The sequence below is a fragment of the Poecilia reticulata genome, linkage group LG9 (genome assembly GCF_000633615.1).
Source record: "Poecilia reticulata strain Guanapo linkage group LG9, Guppy_female_1.0+MT, whole genome shotgun sequence".
NCBI classification, from domain to species: Eukaryota; Metazoa; Chordata; class Actinopteri; order Cyprinodontiformes; family Poeciliidae; genus Poecilia; species Poecilia reticulata.
The window spans coordinates 7,464,670-7,482,218 of record NC_024339.1 but is presented as its reverse complement, the minus strand read 5'-3'; the positions used below and the strand labels follow the sequence as shown (position 1 = coordinate 7,482,218).

General features: G+C 38.2%; 3 protein-coding genes across 4 annotated transcripts; 2 read left to right on the top strand and 1 right to left on the bottom strand.

Annotated features, from left to right (window-relative positions):
- Positions 1 to 484: 484 nt before the first annotated feature.
- Positions 485 to 2,831, top strand: LOC103469697 (phospholipase A2-like). The gene is made up of 4 exons (XM_008417555.2): positions 485 to 857; positions 935 to 1,091; positions 1,165 to 1,292; positions 2,575 to 2,831. The coding sequence occupies exons 1-4, from the start codon at positions 824 to 826 to the stop codon at positions 2,688 to 2,690; spliced, it is 435 nt and encodes a 144-aa protein (XP_008415777.1). The 5' UTR covers positions 485 to 823; the 3' UTR covers positions 2,691 to 2,831.
- An 892-nt stretch (positions 2,832 to 3,723) lies between these two features.
- LOC103469701 (phospholipase A2-like) lies at positions 3,724 to 6,183 on the top strand. The gene is made up of 4 exons (XM_008417559.2): positions 3,724 to 4,465; positions 4,549 to 4,705; positions 4,786 to 4,913; positions 5,962 to 6,183. Exons 1-4 carry the CDS (start codon positions 4,432 to 4,434, stop codon positions 6,081 to 6,083), a joined length of 441 nt encoding a protein of 146 aa, XP_008415781.1. The 5' UTR covers positions 3,724 to 4,431; the 3' UTR covers positions 6,084 to 6,183.
- Positions 6,184 to 6,699: 516 nt separating this feature from the next.
- prkab1b (protein kinase, AMP-activated, beta 1 non-catalytic subunit, b) lies at positions 6,700 to 11,404 on the bottom strand. Of its 2 annotated transcripts, none has more exons than XM_008417561.2 (9): positions 11,335 to 11,404; positions 10,650 to 10,813; positions 10,379 to 10,539; positions 9,645 to 9,814; positions 9,451 to 9,544; positions 9,210 to 9,324; positions 7,671 to 7,804; positions 7,502 to 7,570; positions 6,700 to 6,998 (listed from the first exon to the last, which is right to left on the bottom strand). In XM_008417561.2, exons 3-9 carry the CDS (start codon positions 10,514 to 10,516, stop codon positions 6,921 to 6,923), a joined length of 798 nt encoding a protein of 265 aa, XP_008415783.1. In that variant the 5' UTR covers positions 10,517 to 10,539; positions 10,650 to 10,813; positions 11,335 to 11,404; the 3' UTR covers positions 6,700 to 6,920. The 2 variants fall into 2 exon arrangements, with proteins under 2 accessions (XP_008415783.1, XP_008415784.1); XM_008417562.2 differs by lacking the exon at positions 11,335 to 11,404 and adding an exon at positions 10,906 to 11,008.
- Positions 11,405 to 17,549: the final 6,145 nt, after the last annotated feature.

Sequence of the window (17,549 nt, the reverse complement as noted above, 5' to 3'; positions counted from 1 at the left end):
AACTTTTGCATCCAAACATATAATTTTAGTCTTTTTTGTAAAAATACAGCTAAACACAGATAGTTTAAAGATCTATAAATGTTTTAGACGATCTATAATAGTTGACAACAGACTAGAAGAAGGTGGATTATGAATATAAGGAGTTATTAGAAATGGATGTTTGTAAATGTGAGATTCTCTCACTTGATCAAGCAATAATTAACTAATATGAATGCAAGCAGCAACATCGTGGGATAATGAGGATGAAGGACCAAGGAAGAGGAGCAAACATATGTGAATTGATTTCACATAGAAAATCGCCTTTTATAGATGATTTATTACTGACTGATGTTTTCAGGCCTTTATAATTTGTCAATAATGACATGCAGCTAACTAAAACACAACATTAATAATTAGAACATTCCAATAAGAAAGACAGCTTTAACACAGAAATGTTTGCTTAATAAAATGTATGTTTGATATCTGCTTATTTTAATCTTTTAGTCATATTGAATATGACAAGCCAGAAAGTGAAGAGATGTTTTTCCTTGTTTTTGTTGTTTGTTCCCACCTCTGATCTCTGTCTCCAGTAGAGGTCCGATTTAGTCGGGTTTGATTCCCTGCAGAACCAATCGCAGTGCTTGAGGGACTTGATTAGTTCAATGCGATTGACCCCACACACACAGAAGTCACGCATTAGGATTGGAAGGACCAATCAAGACAAACCCTGGACAGTGAATACATCCCATCCCCCCTCTTTGCTTCTTATCTGAAATTTGCTCAGGCCTCGCCATCCTTTAAGAGGACGCCACCACAGACTGCAGCCTTCTTCAGATCCACAGTCATGAACATGAAGGCTCTTCTGCTGCTTCTCGCCGGTAAGCCTCTAAAAGCTCTCAACACTTGACGTTCTGTTGCCTGTGTTGATTCGTCCCACCTCACCTGTCTCTTCCAGCATGCGCGGTCAGTGGGGGACACGTCCCCCAGGCCGTCTGGCAGTTTGCGGAGATGATCAGTTGTGCCCAGCCGGGTGTTAATCCTCTGGCGTACAACGAATACGGCTGCTACTGCGGCTTGGGGGGCTCTGGGACTCCTGTGGATGATGTGGACAGGTGAGATGCAATCCACTTTTTAGTTTTTTTAATCATGTTCCGACCTATGACCTCTCGTCCGCTGCATGTTTAGGTGCTGCCAAGTCCATGACAACTGCTATAGCCAAAGCATGAATATTCCCGAATGCGAGGGTATTTTCGACCTTCCCTATGTTATCGATTATAATTTCAGCTGCTCAAACAAACAGGTGTATTGCTCAGGTAAGACTATGAAACACCAATTAAATCTTCATGTTCTGTATATTGAGACTTGTACAACCACAGATTTATGTTTAACTTACTGGGATTTTATGAGATAGACTTATAAAGTAGTTCATCATGATGAAGTGGGAACATTTTTCAAAGATATTTCATAAAAATCAAAACTGAAACAAATTCAGCTGCAAGCATTTTAGGGCACGTCAGCTATTATTGTTCATCTACAGAAACAAACATTTTTGTCCATCTTTCTTTTTTTCTTTTCTTTTTTATATTGTAACTTCAAATTGGCTGGAGAATATCTGTAAAAACCCATTACCAAGTCTTTGTGTTTAGGTCTGGACTTTAACTAGGCCATTCTAACAAATTAGAATGTTGTAATCGGGCTCACAAAACTGCTATTAATAACTTTTAAAAGATAGATAAATACATGAGGATTGTTCTTAATCATTAAGTTTACAGACAAAGTGAACCTAACAATGCTTTTGTTTTTTATATATAAAAAAATAGAATTTCAACAGAATAACTGCAATTCTGGTACTTTTTATTCAGTTCTTTTTTAAAATATGGCATCAAATGGCTTTATTTTTGTGTAAGCTTCTTGTTCTTTTTTTTTATACAGTCACCTACCGCTACTTTAGTAGTTTGAGTTTTTGCTTTGTTTAGAGATCTAAAAATAGATATAATTAAAGTTAAATATTAAATTTTTTTTCATAATTCTGTAGAACATTACATTGTATTTATTTATAAAACATAAAATATTGTAAGATCTAGCTTTTTCTATGTGTCAAATAGATTTTGCTGTTTCAGACAAGTTTTGCTTTGTAGCAGTAAGGGGAAAATGTTTTCTTGGACAGAAAGTTACTCAACCCTGATCTAAACATTCAGCCATTGTAGCTCTCGCTGAATGTTTAGGTTTGTTTGCCTTAAGGAAGGCGACTCTTTGCTAAAGTCATGGTGTTCTGTTAGAAAAACATGTGATGTTCAGGGTTAGTTTTTAATTTAACTACAGCACTTTGAATGTAGACCAAACAGTTAAACTTCTCATCTGACCTGAGCACCTGATTCACTGGATTTTATTTAGGAGTATTAGATTTTTAGACTAAATCAATAAGCATACCCCATTTTCATTCTTGATAAATCTTTCAAATCCATGCATTGTTTTTCTTTCACTTCATTATTGGTCTATCACATTAAATCCCAATAAAAAAACATGCGTCATTAGTCTATTTATTCTCTACCAGGCCCAGATTCTCTGACTGGTTGATATTTTCTGTGTTTGCAGCGACCAACAATAAGTGCCAGGCTGCAGTTTGTGAGTGTGACCGCGTGGCGGCGCACTGCTTCGCTCGGTACGAATACAACTCGGAGTACAAGAACCTGGACTCCAAGTACTGTTAAAGACTCGCAGAGCTCGATGTGTGCGTCACAGTTCTTCTCCAAATCGGATCTGTTTCTCATTAGTGATTATGAAATAAAAGATTGTGGATTTTCTTAAAATGATAATTTTAAAAAGTTTAATAAACTGGTCGTCTACTCTGCTCATGTGTTGAGGTTCTGTCACTCCAGGTCTTGTCGGTACCAGATTTGTTTCACCGTCGATGTTTCTTAAAGTTACAGCTACCCATTCACTTCATTTCCTGTCTAAATTCTGCGATATAAATCCCATTAAGATAATAAACATCTTCCAAAAATGACAAATATTCTTAATTCAATGTGAGCGAACTTTTGGAAAGTTAATGACTTTTTTTTCCCCCGCCTTTTTTTATGCACGTTGTCGTTGAGATACTAGCTCTCGTTTACAATAGAGATCTGTTTCTAATCATACAAAAACAATTACAAACACAGAAAAATATAATTAATAAATTTACCTCAATTAAATAAGCTAACAGAATATGAACTAAAAACAAGAGCAGGTTTCACAAAAAGATTTCTTTTTTTGAATAACTTATTCCTTTAAATTGTTCTACTTCTTGTTAGTGTATCACATAAAATTCCAATGATGATGGGACAAAAATTTAGAAAGGGAGTATACATAAAAGAAGTACTGCATCCATTTATAGTATGCATGCAGCATACTAAACTATCTTAACAAATTGCTTTTTTGTGTTCAATTATAAAACATTTAGTACTGAGGAGCAGAGGAAAGCCATGGGAACTCCCCAGATGTCATTTATTTACACAGCTGTGCTGATGGTTGAAAGATTGTTACATAAATGAGCCTGAAAAACACAAAACTGAGAGACTTCAGAACCAAAGAGAAAACAGGTTCCTATTAAGGAATATGTGGGGATAATGGAGACCTTTGGTGCTGCAGGGATGGAAGGACAACACAAAGACAACGTGCAGCCCAGTCAAACAGCATCATGTACAAGTCTTCAGATAAGATCCACATTTATGTGGCATAAAGATATAAAGACAAATTATAAAAAAGGTTATTGGAGCATGCAGAGTTCCTTTCACTGCAACTAAAGAAAATCCGTCATACAGTAACGCACATTGTACGTTGACACAATACAGTCAGGCAAGTGTTGTTCTCTTGGCAACCGCTAAATCCAAACTCACTGGTTTGATCTCCATCAGAGAGACATGATCTGCCACTCCAGATAACGCGTCTCCATTGCTTTAGATCAGTCTGCTTTACACCATAGCATTTGCTTTGCATTTAACTTGGCAATGTAACACTTAGATGAAACTTCTCATTTCATAAAGCTCTCTACCCGCCTCCAAGATCTAAAGACGACATCTTATCATGGTACCACTCTGGAATTCTCCTTTTTCTCACTAATGTCTCTCATGCTGAATTTTAAACACCTGTGGCTAAGGAAGTGCTAGGAACACCTGGATTCAGAGATCTGGAGGGGCGATCGTCCTTGTTTCATTTGTTCATGATTGCTTTGCTTCAACTATTGGTCGCCCTGTTGCCTTCCAAGAAGAGGCTTCATCCAAATAGACTCCATCTCCTCAGGGACATTATGACCAAAAATATGCAATCCACCCAAAAAGGAACATATTATGACTGACCGGTCCAAGCAAGAAAAATCTCGAACAATGTACACCTCCCACCTCGCTCGCATTAGTCTTATCTGACTTCTCTCAGCTCTGCTGTGCAAACGGACTCCACATCCTTTTGACTGTAGCCATGAGCATGAAAGCCCTTCTGCTGTTTCTCACCGGTAAGCCTGCAGAAACTTCTAATTTTGTCCCATAAAATGTGGATTTGTCTCATCCGTTTCTCTCATCTCTCTCGTCTTTCCAGCATGTGTGGTCAGTGGAGGACGTCTTCCCACTGCCGTCTGGCAGTTTGGGGAGATGATCAGTTGTGCCCAGCCAGGTGTTAATCCTCTGGCTTACAACGAATACGGCTGCTGGTGCGGACTGGGTGGATCTGGAACGCCGGTGGATGACGTGGACCGGTGGGAAGCAGTCTGTTGGTTTCTTGTCAACAGAAGAGGATGAATCGCTCAATACCCTCTCACTTTCTCTGCATTTTAAGATGCTGTGAAGCCCATGATAAATGCTACCAAAACAGCAGAAAGATTCCTGGATGCGAGGGTGTTTTTGACCTTCCCTACATTATCATTTATGGCTTCAGCTGCTCAAACAGACAGGTGTACTGCTCAGGTAAGACCATCCGGGAGTGAGGATTTAGATTTTATTTTTTGTAAATCTACTCCTCTCTCATTGGTTACTCACGTTCCTCAAGGAACTAATTTCTGGATTAAAGAACATAAAACTGCAACAACAAACATTTCCAATAGATGATGTGATTTGTTGATATTTATTGAGTCTATTTTGGTTCTGTTACTTTGGCTATATAATATGACTTGTGGGTTTTCACTGACATTGTGCAGCATTACAGTAATTACAAAAGGACAAAGCTGTATTTTTAGATGCTTAGGAAAAACACTTGTGTTTGAATAGTCACAAAAGATATTACCCAGTCAGTTGAGGTCAATCCAAAAATAATGATAATATCAATGTCAGTTGGTACCAGTACCGGATCGATACAAGATCGATGCTTCAGTTTTAACATCCGTCTTGAAATTTGATTTGATTTTTGTTATAAATTCTTAGCTCTACCTCAAAAAAGACTTTGGTTTGATTTGCTCTCAAATTATAATTATTTGTACTTTATTTAGAAAATATGCACACAAATCATGTTAACGTGTGTTAACATGATTTGTTTACATTATTAAAGTATTTTTGTAGAGACCTGCAGACTTAGTTTGATGATATATCAAAATATATTGAAGTATTGATACGAACAAAAAGTATTGGTACCGGTATTGTTATTGGCGATGCAGGGTTTTTATTTACTTGGTATCGCATTGATACTAAAATATGCAGACTCTGACATCTCTACTAGTCAGGACAAGATCCTTTCATGTGCATTTTATTTACAAATAGTATCTTGTGTATGTTTTCAACATTTTTTACTAACAAAATCTGAATTGGTGAATAAAAGGCATCATGAACACGCTAAACTAGCCAGTCAGATAATAAGAGTGTTGACCAGAAAAGAAGCCTTTTTTTTCCCAGCAGGGACGGTGAAGCTGGTCAGGTTTGATGGGGAGAAAGATGGAGCTAAAACATCCTGGAAGATTAAGAAAGAAATATTCACATTTTGGAAATTTCATGCGTATTTTCCCCACTTTTTTTCTGTTTGCAGCAGCCAATGATAAGTGTGAGGCTGCGGTCTGCGAGTGCGACCGTGTGGCAGCTCACTGCTTTGCTCGGTACACATACAACCCTGACAACAAGCACCTGGATCCTCAGCTTTGTGTCAGCTGAGTCACAGCACACACAAGAGTATGACACGCGCAACACAGCCGACCTCCAAATCTGATGTGTTTCTGGTTAGTGAACGTAAAATAAAAGATGTTTGATCTGCTCTCGTTCTGTCACTGCAGTTTTGACTTCCTGTTTTCACCTGCTGGACTCTTCGCATGCTGGGGGTTCACGTATTTTATGTCACATTATTTATCATCATTTTGTAGACATCAGTTTTCATTTCTTTTGTTAATAGTGATTGATTTGGATAAAAAGAGTAAAACATCCAAGGTCAAAAGTCCACTAAAGACTGAAAGTTTGTGAATTCTTTGTCTTATCTCATATTTAAGTATAAATATATTGGTTAAATATGAAGAGTGGTCAGGAACCTGCACAAAGCAAAGACACAACTTTCAGACAAATAGAGAAAGCAGTAATCTGAAAGCGACACAGTTTCTATATAATGTTTCCACACTTACCCCAAACCCGGAAAATACTTTCAATCGAATCCCATTTTCTTCTCCTCAGGGTAGGAACTTCGTGGCTTTACAGATTCCCAACTAGACCGTCTCCCATCAGCAATTTACCATCAAACCCAGAGTCAAGATATAAAATGATTCGAAGCAGTCACATAATCTTATGTGGCAAGGCAATATAGATTTATTCACACACTGACAGTATGAAACATTGTGAAAAATATTAACAGAAAAAGAGCTTAGTATTAACAGGTAGATAAAACAAGAGATCAAAGAAAAGTTCAGAACACTTTGTTATAAAAATGTTGGTCCTGATTCATCATTAATTGTCATTAGAAGTAGCAGCTGTGTGGAACATCAGGTTGATGGTTGGCTCTCTGGGTTATATGGGTTTGTAGAGGAGAGTGGTCACGTATTTCTTTTTGTATCGGTGAGTAGCGCTGAGAACCATCACCCCGTCCTAAAACACAAAGAAATTTCCGTTACAATTTGCACTGAAATATTTCTTCTGGATTATAATCCAGGTGTGAACTTGTGTCTACACGATACTAGGTTTTCTGTTAGCATTAGGCCTGTCATGATTAATTTTTCTGGACGATAAATTGTCCCAGAAACTATTGCGATAAACGATAATATTGTCATTTTGAGACAATTTTCAACTAATAAAATAATCAGAATAATAATGGCATGTTATTGTAAGTAGATCATCTCAAAGATTAAAAAAAATACTTTTAAAGAACTGGGAAGAATTTTAAATATCCAAGATAAATAAACAAAACAATAATAATTAAAATATATTATCAAGTCTCTTAAAACTGAAAATTATTAATCATTTAGCTTAAACAGGGAAAACAAGAAAAAGTGCAAGTTAGGATTATGCGATTCTAAAAATCCATTTAGTCAAATAACCATAGACATAAATGTTGATTAGTGCGGGATGCAGGACTACTTTCTGACTGTTACCTTGATGGAGAGGGCGTACAGGTGATTCAGCATGACGTGGTTAGGCTCTGGAAGTAGTGTCGGGTCACACTGAAGGACGATTCAAAATAATTTTTTCTTTTAAGGTTATTTCTTACAAAAGGTGCAACTTCCAGACTTGAACTTGCGCCGGCATGAGACGTGGACTTACAGAGACACCTGTGTCCTTGTTGAGCAGCACTTGGAGCAGGTGGGGCGGCAAGATAGGAGGCTGCTTGATCTTGTCGTCTGGCTTGATGAGGTATCCGTTCTGTTGGTAGGGCCCGGGTGGGGAACTGGACAGGTCTGACACACAACGATCACTTTAGTTAAAAAGGAATCACATGCTGAAGACTGAGTCTCCAACTATGAAGACTCGTTTAAACTAAAGATGCACCGATGAGAGTATGGCGACCAGCTTCTGATTTTTGTAGAGTGTTGGTGTCCACGGTAACTGAACGTTAATTGAAGAGAGATTTTTTTTTCTTTTTAGGAAAAATGCAAAAAGCAATTTATTTCCAAAATGTTTCAGTTTTACCTAGAAATGCACTGATCTTGACTAAAAGCTGTTTGTGGTTCTATTAGCTCTTAAACTGAATTAAAACAAAACATGGTTGATAAACACTAAGTACTTTGTGACTACCTTTAATTTGTATGTGTATTTTGGGAGGCGTCACTTAAGTGAAAATTTCATTCTAAGATTTTTTTCCAAACATCCTCCTAACCTAGCAAAACATATTTGTGCCTCTGAAAGCTGCAAATGGCACCTTGTGCAACCTGGTCGTAAAGCCTTCACACTATGGATTTTAGCTACTTTTAAAGTGTAATTAGCATCTTGTAACAGTGATTAGCACTGTTAGAATATGCATCAGAACTACATCATTTTAATACCCACCTTAACTGAGATTTCCAAAAGATATTTGGTAACACTTTATTTGAAGGGGTGTGCATAAGACTGACATGACATAAACATAAAGAAATCTTTATGAATGTCTATGACAGCTGTCATGAAGTGTCATTCAGTAAATGATGACACTTTAATGCAAAGTTGCATTAAAAGTCCATTAAAAGTGCCAACTTTGCATGATTTTGTAAATTATGATAACTTAATGCAAAGTTAGCATTTTTAATGGACTTTCAATGCAACTTTTAGAGCAACTTTGCATTAAAAGTGTCATTATTTACCGAATGACATTTCATGACAACTGTCAGACATTCATAAAGACTTCTTTATGTTCATGACAGATGTTATGTCATGTTTTTGACAGTGTCATGTCAGTCTTATGCACACCCTTCAAATAAAGTGTTACCAGACATTTATATGTAAGACAAAGGTTAAAAGATTTTTATCGAAACGACTTGTCATCCTCTGAAAGTGTTGCTCTCTTGATCTCCTGCAGCCTGGCCAACAGCAGATATGTCTCAATACGTCATGTAAAATACAGTTTCCTTTAAAAAAGGCAGTCATTCACCTCACTTCAGATTTAAAACATTTTAAAACAATTTTTCCCCACTCAAAAACGACAGTCTTGATGTTACTATAACTTGCTAGCACCGAGGGTTGCGACATTTCTGACTGCACAGGGCCAGTCAAGAAACGTAGCTAGTTACTCCGTACATCTCTTGTTTAAACACACATTGCTTCAAATGTTCAGTTTCAAATGACATTTAGTGTAGCTAAAAGCATTTCAGTAACGCAGCTGCCATTTACCAGACAAGTCCGTTGAATCCTGCGAATCGATCTTGAGGGCATCGAAGACTTCGAAGTCAGTTTGATTCACCTGAATGACATTGTTGACTGTGCCAGTCTTGGTTGTTGTCACGGGCTGTTGGAGCACAATCAGAACTTTGGTACAAGAACTTAAGAGAACAGACGAGACTGACGTATGATGAGGAAAATCGAGTTGCCCTTCGTGGTGAGGTGACATCAGAAACCTTAAACTCTTACTCACCCCAGTGGGATCTAAAGTCCACTGTCCGTCAACGCAAAACTTGTACTGGTGCTCCCCCTCTGGCAGGTCCACAATGGCCACGAAGTTATTCTGACTGTGTTTGAGAAGCAACATGTCAAATGTATTTGAAAGGATAAAGCACCAGTTGGGTCAGAAGAAAACGACTAACACAGCTTGAGTCGTAGTTCGGGTACCTCTTGTTAAGAGGGATTTTGGTGGCCCAGTTGTTAAAAGAACCAGACACAAAGACTTCTTTGGCCGACCCGGCCCATCTGAAAACGGTCGGTCTGGCCTGCGCCGGCTCCTTACTGTCGCAGTCGAGGTCCTGCTGCCAGGCCAGAAACTCCTGTATGTCTGGGGTAGCCTGGGCCCGAAAGACATCAAAGGTTGGCATCAATCAGAGGCAACTACTCTGACACCAAGCACTTCCTGTCTTAACAGCTGGGAACAAAGGGGCTCCTAATCATCTTCTCTTGACATCTATTTGAAGTTACTTTTACCATGCAGCTCAAGTTTTCCAGAGGTAAACTCATACAACAAGTGAATAACCCGACAGAGTCACCAGACCGTTTGATTTCCAGCAGATTTTGGTGTGTGGCTGACTTTTCCACTCCTGTGAGTCTGAACCCAAATTTGAAAGTATGACACACCGTTGTTTTGCATGGTGTTGGACTTTAAGACAATGTTAGAAATATTGTTGTTTGGCGAGTTTTTGAATGCTACATTATTTATAGGATGACCACAGGAGGGCGGTACACATCGGTGTGCTTAATATGCTGTAAACAAAGCCACATTTATTGGGAATGACAGCTCACAGCATTGTCTATATATCGTCACCATCATAATTCATGTAAATGACCCCTGACGCTGCCGTCCCTCCGTCTTCGCTGGTGACTGATCTTGAATGGAAACCTGTGGCTGAACGTACCTTCGGATCTTCCCTGTGGAACAGCTCTGCGTCGTCGTTGCTGTCCATCATGATGTTGGGTCGAGCCTCCTTCCCTCCAGACGGTCCATCTCTGAATGACCTCTCGTTGCTGGAGCGATCGCTGCTGCTGTTGCCCATCCTGACGCTGCCCGCATCAAGCGCTGAAACGCGCACAGAAACACACGAAAAGCTGCTGCTTTCAGAAACAAAAACAACAACAAGAAATGCGATAAGAGATTGCGCGTAACACACAGAGGGAGAAAAAGCCCACCAGTATGATCTCAGGGTGATATCCGGTTTGCCTGCTGTGGTCTGTCTGGTCGGACGGAGGAGGTTTTGCTTTAGGGGCAGCCTGCATGTGTTGGTGTGGCTTTCACAGGTCAAAAGTCTCTTGTTTGGTCGCTGTTTCCGTCTATGGAGCGGAGAAGTTTCTGTCTAAAGAAAATAATAATAATTTTAAAAAACTCCTTGAAAACACTCTGGCTAGATAAAGACTGGACCGTCACGGTATTACAAATTGTTCCCACAATTGCTTCTCCTCCCTATTTGTGTGCTGGTTCTGTTTTCGCTGTTTTCGCCATTTGGAGGAAACTTGAGCGTGTCTGTGCAAGAGGACACGCCTCTTCCGCCCCTCTCCGGACATTTACCCTGTCATTTCCGGGTGTTGTCAACTATCTTGTGTAGTCAGTTTTTAAAAGAAAATGTGCCAACTTGGACTTATTGAGCCCATTTTTTTTCGTTATACAATTTCCTGAGCTGTTTGAGTGCCACGTTTATTTTTTTCAATTCCTCATGATGTTGGTTTACGTCATGCGCAGGAAAAAAAATGTGTGTGTAATATTTCATTATAGTATTATATTATATAATGTATATTCTGGATCGTACAAAACAAATTTCAATCTACATGGTTTTTTAATTTGGTACACAGTTTTATTATTATAATTTATTGTTCTGACCTGTAAACGTGGTCCAATACAGGGCCGGACCAAGGTAAAATGGGGCCTTAAGCAGCACTATGTTTGAGCCCCCTCTTCATGCAAACAACATGCAAAGCAGATATGTGAACAACCCGAAGCTCAAACACACACACAAAAAAATAACTCGTAGCGTCAGAGTGTAACCATGGTAACATAAATATCAAACTATGAAGATTATACTTTGAACTTTTACAAAATAAATAAATAAATAAATCTTGATTATCTTTGCTGAAACTGTCAAATCAAATTTACTGGTATTCTCATTTTCAATTAAAAAAAAAGAAGGAAAAAAAACTTTAGGTTTATATGTTCTGTGATAAAATTTAAAACATTTATGTGAGGCAGCTGGTGGTTTCGGGGGCCTGAACAGCAACTTAGGCTTTTGTCGGTAGGCGTTTAGTGTAGCGTTATTAACTAACAATCAGAGGAAGGCTTAATGAAACAAGGTTTTACATTCCTGTTGTTTATTTTCAAATGATCACTGTCAATCAATTCAAATGCATGAAGATGAGAATAACACTCAAAGATCATGATCCTTAAGGCAGTTTTTAAAACATTTATCTCATCACCACTTTGAGGCACAAATTGAAGTTTTTTATGTCCAGAATGACAAAGAGGACCCAAATGCTGAAACATTACGCGTTAGTTTAAACACAATCAAATCATTTGTTATATTCACGATTCTTTCCTTTAGTTTGCTGTCGTAACAAACTCTACATCTTAATACGTCTGACTCCAGTGTTTCCCACGGCTCTCCAGTTTCCAGGGAGGGACTGTATACACTCCAAATAACCATAAACAGCGTCGTCAGTGGCTCAGACCTGGTCACCCCTTTCCTTCCTGTCCGGGTTTGTAATTATTGCTGCGTCGCGTGCATCGCCATTCTGAAAGCAGAATGCCTGTCAACAAAGTCTTTGTCCTCAAGCTGTGCCACCACCATTACATTTTAGTTGATTGTTATATTTACAGCTTGGTTCCACAGCACACTTCCTACCAGTGTGAGGAAATGACATTCAGATCTTATAAAATCTCACCTTGAGGACAATGAATCTTCCACTTTTAATTTACGCCTGTATAAAGGTCAAGATCAAGTCAGATTTATTGTGATTTCTACAGTATACGCAACACGTAGTGGAACAAAACGGCAATCTTCTGGACTGAGGTGTTACAGATCATAACATCAATTAAAAATACAAGTTAACATAAACTAAAAACTAAACTAAGGTTAAAATGCAAACTTGAGGCAGTAAAAGTGCAGCATAACAGCAAAACATCTTAATCTACATGCTAATAAAAAACAGTTCTATCCTCTTCTATCTGAGTGGATAGAACAAGTTACAGGACACCAAAGTAAGCTCATTTATATTTCATATGCAAGGATAAAACCAAGTGCTTCAAATAAAAACGGGAAAATTATAAAATAAAAAAATTAGAGTAAAACTAAGTGTACAAAACCAGTATTTCTAAAAGATCTGTTTGCTTCCAGCAGAGGGCAGCAAAGTAACTCAAAGTCATTTCACCTTGTTTGAGTTTACCTGTTCTGCGCATGTTTGTGCTGACAGCTTTGTGTCTCAAACAGCTTGGACACAAACTAACATTGAAGTTTGTGACCGTAACATGACAAAATGTGGAAAAGGTCAAAGGGTACGGATACTTATACAAGACCAAGGTACAATTGTTTGTGTTTCTGCTGCAGACTGATTTTTGTAAAATAATTTTGGAGCTTGCTAGTCCTGGTAAAAGAGTACATTCTTAGTAAATTCTAAAAATGTCTCATGACACTCTCCAAACAATCTCCTCTGATGATTGAGTCTTGTTGGGTCAGGACTCATAAAGCAGTTAATGACCTAATCTCACTATAAATGTTTGCGTAGCTTCTGTCTTTTGCAGCCTTTATTAAAAATGCTGCACAGAACCTTGGTTTAAATTGTAACAATGAGCTCTGAAGGTTTCCCTCCACTCAGACTCAGCCAGGTTTGTATTTACATTTCCGGTTCTTCTCAGTGGAAATGGATTTCCAGGGTCAAAACCTTTATGTTCAGCTCATTTGAAGCAGAAAAGAAAAACATTTGACGTAGTTTATTTGAGAATAACCCTTTGTGAGAAAGTTCTCAAGCAGATAATTGACACATCCCATGGATATAATAGTGATTACACTTTATTTTTTCTGAATCACCTGAGCTGAACTGACGGGCGACACATTTGTTGTAAATCTTCAAGGTATAAATAAACGAAATGTAAATTAAGTGTAATGAATAAATCTAAATTCTTTTCAACTAAAACATAAATAGATTTTATTGTTTTGATCTTCATAAATTGCACACACTAATTGTTTAACCTGGGAAAACAAAAAGTCAATTTTAGACAATTTTAATGACAAGAGTAGCGTTAGCTCCGCCCACTGGCTTCAAAAGATATGCCTGACAGAAAATGAAATATGCTTCATAAAACAACTTAAAAACTGAAATAATTACGTGTTTTATATAAATAAAGAAAACATTATCAGTCACACATTTCAATAAGTTATGAATTGTGAAATTATAATTGGACTGAACGCCCAGGTTAAATAAAGCTCAAGTGTCATAAATACTTGCTTTTATTTAAAATTTGAATGAATACACATATTCAAGTAATCGTTTCACATAATTATTAATCAAATTGTGGCACTTTTGGATCTCCATAAGGCAGAGCTACCCAGTGTTTCATTGAACTGATTTCTCAGACTAAATTTCTTGTTGGCCAATTTTGCAAGTTTAAAATCCTTCGTCCACCATCTTGTCCACCAAAGGCCTAGAAAAAATAGATAGAGTTTCATCTTTTTGAGAGAAATTGCTGTAAAAGCTTTAACTATTCTCGTCAATAAGGCAACAATATCTTCCTGCAGCGGCGAGCGGCAGCCAAGGCCAAGAGAATAAACAAATCATTTGCTCCCTACTTTTGCATCCAGCTGCATTTGCTCCACCTGCACCTGTGCTCGCCCTTCTTATTATCTCTAAATCATATCTGTGGACTGCCTGCATGCCTCATCTTGTTACTCAAAACAACAGCTGCTGTTTGGATGTCAACTTCACACAAACTCTACCGTCTCCGGCAGCCAAAAGACGAATACGATGTGTCAAATCATAACTAATGCTTTGAGGTCTTAAAACCCTGGCGGCGGTGAACGCTAACCAGGAGGCTGAAAGGAGCCGGATTTACTGGAGTTATGGACGTATTGTGATGTAACAGGAGATGGAGCGCTTGCCTTTGCGCGGTGGACATGGCCGGACTCTTGGGTGGCTCATAAATTGGAAGCATATTTGATGCTATTATACGCCATCAAATATGCTTCCATGCTATGGCTGTGGAAATTCAGTTGGACAGCGGTGAGAAGAAAACACATTTTGGATTTGTCCTCATTTGAGGACAGCACTTTAAAATGATCTTCTGGGAATTTATTGTATTGTTTATCGTTTATCGTGATAATTTCTTTGATTCATCGTTGTCATGAGAAATTGCAATTATGATTTTGAAAAAAACTAAAATGTCCATATTATTTTCTCCACAGTTTGTTCATTATTAAGTATCAATACATGTATTAAATGATGCCACTGAATGCAGTTCAGTGACTCAAATCCCACTGCTTTATGTCAACTAGTATCCTAAAGAAGCATATTACAAATGGGAATGTTTTTCAAGAGCATTACTTGTTTGTGGGGGTATGATTAGTATGTCATGCAGACAGCGCCATACAATTACATAAAAAGTAGTAATAAATACTTCGTATCACTTTATTACAATGGCACCACAAAATATCGTGATGAAACTTTAAATCCATATCGCCCACATTACTCCGTAAAAAAGTGACATTGCAACAATTTTGTCCAACCTTTTGTACTCATAAATCCATTTGTGTTGACAGCAAAAATCATATAATTGTTGTTTAAAATGAGTTCATTAAACTAAAATATAAAGAAAAAACCGGCTTTTAACCCCGAGTTGTAACTCACGAGAACACTGATAGCCAGAGCCACAGTACTAATGACCCAGAGGCAGAAAGGGGCGAATACACCGAGATGGAGGAATGTCCTCACGAGGAGGGATCCCCTGAGCTCCTCGTGCTTCAAGAGGAGGGCGTGGCCTTCATGTCTATCTGCGAACATCCCACCAGACCGGAAGAGCAGAGAGTCAAAGCCGCAGCACTGAGATGCAGGGAGGCGGTGAAGGTGGAGGCAGGGGAAAGGAGGCAGCGGAGCAGTGATGATGGAGGAGAGGAATCAGCCGGCGGAGGAATACGACAGGGAGGCGGAGGCAGACTAACCCGAGGCTCAGAGGGTTCGCGGGAAATAAATGTGTAAATGGAACAGAACCTGTTTCACTGCTTCATCATGTGAAAATTACTTCACTATTATGTCAGTGATCTGTAACACTTTAAATGAAAATTATAATTAGAACAATGACAAAGAAACAAAGAATGTGGTCAAAAAAGCACAAAGCATCCGAGAGATGAACAAAAGTTAAAGCTAATGGAAGACCTGGCAAAAGTATTATATTAACTATTTTTTTCATACTTTATTTTGGCTACTATTACAAACATGAATAGGTTTTATTGGGACTTAATGTGATAGACCAACATAAAGTTATGTGCATGAAGGAAAATGAAAACAAAAACTGGAAAGTGTTAACATTTGCTTCATCTGACCAGAACTTCTTCCACATTTGCCGTGTCCCACTTGGCTGCCATCTTTCCATAAAAGCCAGTTTTGTGCATAGTTAACATTCACCTGAGCTGAGGATATATTCCACTGTGAAATAACATTTAAGAAATCATACTCTAAAATACAGTGCCTAAAAACTGCGCACCCCCTTGGCTTGTTTTTACCTTTGTACTGCTTTTACATCTAGGTAGTCACAATACGTCAACTACTTTTGTTTTTGTGTAGTTTTCACTTTGACATCAAGTTGTTTTTTCCTCAAAAAGCCACATTTTGTTGATACATTTTTAAAAGTAATAAAACAGCAAAACAAGAGTAATTTGTATAGGCATTGGAAAGTTGAATGAACCTTTAGTAACTCTGATTTTTGGTCTTACTCAAAAAGAAAGAACTCCATCTAAAAATGTTCTAGTGGAACTTTTTTTTCATAAATTAGCAACCCGAAGGTCAAATCAACTGATGAATACTAGCGATGAGCTTCAGCACAGTGACCTCCGTCATGGTGATTTTCTGAGACTCTGAATTCTGCGTTTTTATCATCTGTAAGCCACATTCCTGAAGTACATAAGAAATAAATGAATACACATACATGGAAAAGAAGTAGAAAGAAAAGATAAAGAGTGAACTAGACACCATGGTGGAATGTTTTAAAATAATTTATTAGGAATTTTAAAAACTTCTTTTTTCCCCCAAAAGGAATAAAATGACAGGGAAAAAAAAAAAAAAACAGAAAAAGTTACAGTGTTGACAAGTTATTTTTTTTCAATGAAACATTTAAAATTCCCGCAGCAGGTACAGAGAGTGTATCAAAATGTAAAACCTGGTTATTTTGTAGATCAAGAGTGCTTTTTTCTTTTCTTCAGCTAACATTTAAAGGAAAACGTAAGTTTATGGTGAACAGCCAGTGCAGCATCCTAGTAGCTCTCGTTTTGGTCTACAAAAAAACCCCCCAAAAAAACAGATGTCACATTGCTACAGACTTACCTCCAGTGGATATGCAGTGCTGGAAGGTGCGGACGGCGGGGTTTACTATCCGCACCCTGATATAGATGTTAATGTACTAATAATAAAAAAATAAAAAAGAACAGAAAAATCTGATTAATATTTCACATTTTGCAAATGCCCCCCCAAGAAATACAGCACATAGCACACTGGAGACCAATGTGCATCAAACCACATGACACATTCACGTGAAAATCACGGAGCGGTCCCCGACTCACGACAGCTCCTGCATGCAAAGTCCTTCACATTTTCCTTCGCAAAACATATCATTGGATATTAAAAATCAGGTAAAACAACATGATAATGTAAGAAAACAGCATGTTTCCTGACAGGAGTGTTTTCACACCCTCACCTCCCAAAAGCAGAAGGTGTCATTCCAGACTAGGCCTCTTTTCCTGCTGAACTCAAAAGTAAAAGTGTCTCATCTCCAAGGAAGCCGTCGTCAACCTGACACATGATTTTACAAATGTCTGGAGAGAAACGCGTAGTGGCTGGTCT

Coding starts and splice junctions, on each gene's coding strand:
- prkab1b (XM_008417561.2), bottom strand. CDS start 10,516: ATGGGCAACAGCAGCAGCGATCGCTCCAGCAACGAGAGGTCATTCAGA. Junction 9,815..10,378: donor TCCACAGGGAAGATCCGAAG/GTACGTTCAGCC, acceptor TTTCGGGCCCAG/GCTACCCCAGACATACAGGA. Junction 7,571..7,670: donor ACAAGGACACAGGTGTCTCT/GTAAGTCCACGT, acceptor ATCGTCCTTCAG/TGTGACCCGACACTACTTCC.
- LOC103469701 (XM_008417559.2), top strand. CDS start 4,432: ATGAGCATGAAAGCCCTTCTGCTGTTTCTCACCG. Junction 4,466..4,548: donor CCTTCTGCTGTTTCTCACCG/GTAAGCCTGCAG, acceptor TCGTCTTTCCAG/CATGTGTGGTCAGTGGAGGA. Junction 4,914..5,961: donor CAGACAGGTGTACTGCTCAG/GTAAGACCATCC, acceptor TTCTGTTTGCAG/CAGCCAATGATAAGTGTGAG.
- LOC103469697 (XM_008417555.2), top strand. CDS start 824: ATGAACATGAAGGCTCTTCTGCTGCTTCTCGCCG. Junction 858..934: donor TCTTCTGCTGCTTCTCGCCG/GTAAGCCTCTAA, acceptor TGTCTCTTCCAG/CATGCGCGGTCAGTGGGGGA. Junction 1,092..1,164: donor CCTGTGGATGATGTGGACAG/GTGAGATGCAAT, acceptor CTGCATGTTTAG/GTGCTGCCAAGTCCATGACA.